General features: G+C 42.4%; 1 protein-coding gene across 1 annotated transcript; it reads right to left on the minus strand.

The window, feature by feature from the left end:
- Nucleotides 1-3,048: 3,048 nt before the first annotated feature.
- On the minus strand, nt 3,049-4,621 carry LOC138875540 (uncharacterized). The gene is made up of 2 exons (XM_070154377.1): nt 4,061-4,621; nt 3,049-3,426 (listed from the first exon to the last, which is right to left on the minus strand). The coding sequence occupies exons 1-2, from the start codon at nt 4,619-4,621 to the stop codon at nt 3,049-3,051; spliced, it is 939 nt and encodes a 312-aa protein (XP_070010478.1).
- Between the last annotated feature and the right edge of the window lie 260 nt (nt 4,622-4,881).

Consider the following 4,881-nt stretch of genomic DNA (forward strand, 5'->3'; position numbering starts at 1 on the left):
ACTTCTAGCTTTTAAGCTATTTACTGCAGTGGTATTAGCAGAAGCATTATCTAATGTGTCACGACCCAATTCCATTATAGGTCGTGATGACGCCCAACGCTGTTGTTAGGCAAGCCAACCCTAATCAACTAGTGAGTTCTCGTTTACTTTACCAAAATAATGCCAACATTTTCTTAACTTAAATTTAAAGCAAGCGATAATTAAAAATTTATGATAATAGATATACAACCCAAAAATAATAGTCTACCAATGAGTGTATGCCAGGAACTAGTGTCACAAGTACTAGGGAAACTAGTAAAATGTACAAAAGAATATAACTACCATACTGCTTGGAATAGAGTAGACTGTAATAACAAAAAAAAGACTCCAGCATGCTGCTGAACAGCTCAGAAGGGGCAGCTCACCGTGAAGTCTCGATCAAGTATCAGTGATGCGCACCGACTGGGTAGCTAGATGCATCTGCCTCAGACCCAGTACAGTTAAGTACAAAAGCATAGTATGAGTACATAAATAATATGTACCCAGTAATTATCTCATCTAACCTCGAAGAAGTAGTGCCCAGGGGTCGACTTAACACTTACTAGGGTCAACAATAATCATATTTAAGTGTTGGACTAAGCATAGATAGCCTGAATAATAATTACAATTCAAGATCATGGAGAAGTAAGATATTCTTTTATAAATAACATGTCAAGCTCAGTCATATCATGTAATACTTACATTTCAAACATTTAAGCAGTGTTAATCATGGAAGAATTCCAAACATATAACATGCACATATTATGCTGAGGTCGTACCGTCAGGTCCAACATAATATTAAATTATGCACTGCCAGAGGGTCGAATGGCGCGAACCATAGATGCATCTATTTACTGGCGAGGCGATCGGCCCGATCCACAAATAGCAATTTATTATCAAGTAAGCACACATTGCTCATTTACAGTCAGATAATTCATATAAGGTCTCAAGTAAGTGAGTATAACCGTCTATATTTGTTTACCAATATCTAGCATGTCCCAAGTGATCTTAATAGTAAGCAAAGACGCAAGCATTTGACAGTATATCATGATACGGGTCCTAAACTACCCAGACAGTTAGCATAATAGTTGCTACGTACGAACTCGCATCACCACGTACGCACGTAGCTCCCATAGATAGTCACATACACTTATTTAATTCACCTATGGGGTTCATTCCCTCTTACAAGGTTAGAAAGGAGACTTACCCCATCCCAAAGCTTACTTCAAATTTCAAGAATGTGCTCAAACCCTCAAATCGGAGTCGAACGATCCAAAAACTATTCAAATAGGGTAAGAATTAGTCAATACATGCTCAAGAGTTCATATTCTAACTATTAAACTAATTTTCCAACCCTAAATGCAAGGTTCCTAAAATTCATCCCTAGGCCCACGTGCTCGGATTCCGGAATATTTTGAAGAAAGTTGTTACCCATAACCTAAGGATCAAGAATATATTATTTTTACCTTATTCCATAGCAAATTTCGTGGTTAGATCTTATTTTTATTAAAACCCTAGGTTTTGCTCGAAACCCACAATTTTCACTAATTTTCATGGTGTAATCTACCCCTAAACTATGTATTATACTCACATTATGTAAAAATAACTTACATCAAAATGCTAGGCTGAAATTCCCTCTTTCGAAGCTCCCAAATCGCCCAAGAAATGAATGAAATGTGTCAAAAATGACACATTTCCCGTATTAAATAAAGGCACTGCCTTCAGCAATTTCCGCACCTGCGGTAAGAGGACCGCATCTGCGGTCTCGCTTCTGCAAGAAAATGTCCGCATCTGCAGACTTTGACTAGGCTGGCTGGGGGCCACATCTGCGGTTCTGCGAAAAAGGAGCCGCATCTACGGTTCCTAGGCTCTTCTCTTTGGGTCGTACCTGCGAAGGGTCGACCGCTTCTGTAGTCTCGCACCTGCGGCTGGCAACCGCAGGTGCGGTTATGATAGCAACCTGAAGTTACAGCTCCTTCCAAAATTTTCTAACTCAACTCGAGCCTCATTCGATTGACGCTCGGGGCCACCGGTGCCCTGCCCGAACATATCAATAAGTTTGAAATCATAAAACGGACTCGTTCAAACCCTCGAAACACCCGAAATAACACTACATCTAAGAATCACCCCCTAAAACCAATCAAACTTATGAACTTCAAGTTCTTCAATTTGCTTCCAACGTGCCGAAACGTACTTGTACTACTCGAATTAAAACCAAATTTTGTGTGCAAGTCTTAAATGCCATTATGGAACTATTCCCGATCTCGAAATTCCGTTTAGACCTCAATATCACCAAAACGCATTCCAAACCGAATTTATAGAACTTCTAAAACCTTCGAGAACCAACTTTTTACTATTATGCGCTAAAATGCTCCCACGTCATTCAAAACTCGATCTGGACATACGCCCAAGTCTGAAATCATCATACGAACCTATTAGAACCGTCAAATCCCGATTCCGAAGTCGTTTACTCAAAATGTTGATCGAAGTCAAATTTAACCTTTTAAGGCAATCTTAAGGAACCAAGTGTTCTGATTTCAACCCAAACTCTTCCTAATCCCGAACCAACCATCCCCACAAGTCATAAATCAGATAAAGCAAGTACAAAAAGTCTTATTTAGGGGAACGGGGTTCTAGAAAGCAAAACGACCAGTCGGGTCGTTACATTCTCCACTTCTTAAATAAACGTTCGTCCTCGAACGGGTTTAGATTCATACCTGAAGTGCTAAACAAGTGTGGATATCTGCTCCGCATGTCCTCCTCGGACTCCCAGGTCACCTCCTCGACTGGTTGGACCCTCCACTGGACCTTTACCATAGAAATCCTCTTGGATCTCAACTAGCAATCTTGTCTATCAATAATGGAAACTGGCTCCTCCTCACAGCCTAAGTTCTCATCTAACTGAATAGTACTAAAGTCTAACACATAAGACAAGTCGGCGTGATGCTTTCGAAGCATAGACACATGAAAAACTAGATGAACCCCTGATAGGCTGGGAGGTAAAGCAAGCTAATAAGCAACCTCCCCAACTCACCTCAACGCCTCAAATGGACTAATAAACTGTGGGTTCAACTTGCCCTTCTTCCCGAATCTTATAATACCCTTCATCGGCGAGACTTTCAAAAGAACCTTCTCGCCTACCATGAATGATACATCATGTGCCTTCTGATCCGCGTAACTCTTCTGTCTGGACTGTGCTGTGCGAAGTCTTTCCTGAATCAACTTTACCTTTTCCAAGGCATCTTTTACCAAGTCTGTACCATACAACTTAGCCTCACCAGGCTCAAACCACCTGATAGGAGAACGACATTGCCGACCATTTAAAGCCTCAAATGGAGCCATCTCGATGCTAGATGAATAACTGTTGTTGTTAGCAACTCGGCCAAAGGCAAGAACTGGTCCTACTGCCTTTTGAAGTCAATCACACATGCTCTCAGCATGTCCTCTAATATCTGAACTGTCCGCTCCGACTGTCCGTCGGTCTAAGGATGGAATGTTGTGTTGAGATCCACACGGGTCCCCAACTCACTCTAAACGGCTCTCCAGCAGGCACACCATGCAACCGAACTATTTCCCAAATGTATATCTGAGCCAACCTCTATGAAGTATAAGTAGTCACAACCGGAATAAAGTGTACTGACTTGGTCAACCTGTTGACAATGACCCAAACTGTATCAAACTTCTGCAATGTCCGCGGCAACCCAACTACGAAGTCCATAGTAATGTGCTCCCATTTCCACTCAGGTATAGGCATCTACTAAAGTAGGCCACCTGGCCTCTGGTGTTCATACTTAACCTACTGGAAATTCAAGCACCTAGCCTCATACTCAACTATGTCTTTCTTCATCCGCCGCCACCAATAATGTTGTCTCAGGTCCCGATACATCTTCATAGCGCCTGGATGAATAGAATACTGTGAATTGTGTGCCTCCTATAGAATCCTATCCCTTAATCCATCGACATTAGGAACACATAGGCGACCCTGGAGTCGCAGAACACCATCCTCGCCAATAGAAACCTCTTTGGTACCACCTTATAGTACCGTCTCTCTAAGGACTGCCAAATGCGGATCATCGCATTGACGAGCCTTGATCTGTCCTAATAATAAAGACTGGGCAACAACACATGCAAGAACTCGACTGGGCTCTGAAATGTCCAGCCTCACAAGGCTGTTAGCCAAGGACCGAATGTCCAGAGCTAGTGGTCTCTCCTCCGCTGAAATGAATGCCAAGCTACCCATGCTCTCTGTCTTCCTACTTAAGGCATCTACAACCATATTTGCCTTGCCTGGATGATAAATAATAGTGATGCCATAGTCCTTTAGTAACTCAATCCATCTACGCTGCCTCAAATTAAGATCCCTCTGCATGAACAAGTGCTGCTGCAAACTGCGATGGTCTATATAAACCTCACAGGACTCTCCATACAAGTAATACCTCCAAATCTTAAGAGCATGAACAATTGATGCCAACTCCAAATCGTGCATGGGGTAGTTCTTCTCATGAATCTTCAGCTGACATGAAGCATATGCAATAACTCGCCCCTCCTGCATTAGTACATATCTCAATCCAACGCGTGAAGCATTGCAATAAACTGTATACATCCCCGAACCGAAAGGCAATACTAGAACTGATGTTGTAGTCAAAGCCGTCTTGAGCTTCTGAAAGCTCGCCTCACACTCATAGGACCAACGGGAAGGAGCACCCTTCTAGGTCAATCTGGTCAAAGGTGCTGCAATGGATGAAAAGCCCTGCACGAATCGGCGATAATAACTTGCTAACCCCAAGAAACTCCTGATCTCAGTCACTAAAGTAGGACGTGGCCAACTCTGAACAGCCTCAATCTTCTTGGGATCCACCTTAA

Source organism: Nicotiana sylvestris, chromosome 8, assembly GCF_000393655.2.
Source record: "Nicotiana sylvestris chromosome 8, ASM39365v2, whole genome shotgun sequence".
Taxonomy (NCBI): domain Eukaryota; kingdom Viridiplantae; phylum Streptophyta; class Magnoliopsida; order Solanales; family Solanaceae; genus Nicotiana; species Nicotiana sylvestris.

Bases quoted from the DNA above. Each gene is read 5' to 3' on its own strand.
- LOC138875540 (XM_070154377.1), bottom strand. From the start codon at position 4,621: ATGTATACAGTTTATTGCAATGCTTCACGCGTTGGATTGAGATATGTA. The intron at 3,427-4,060 runs GTACTATAAGGT...TGACTTCAAAAG, and splicing joins TGGCAGTCCTTAGAGAGACG to GCAGTAGGACCAGTTCTTGC.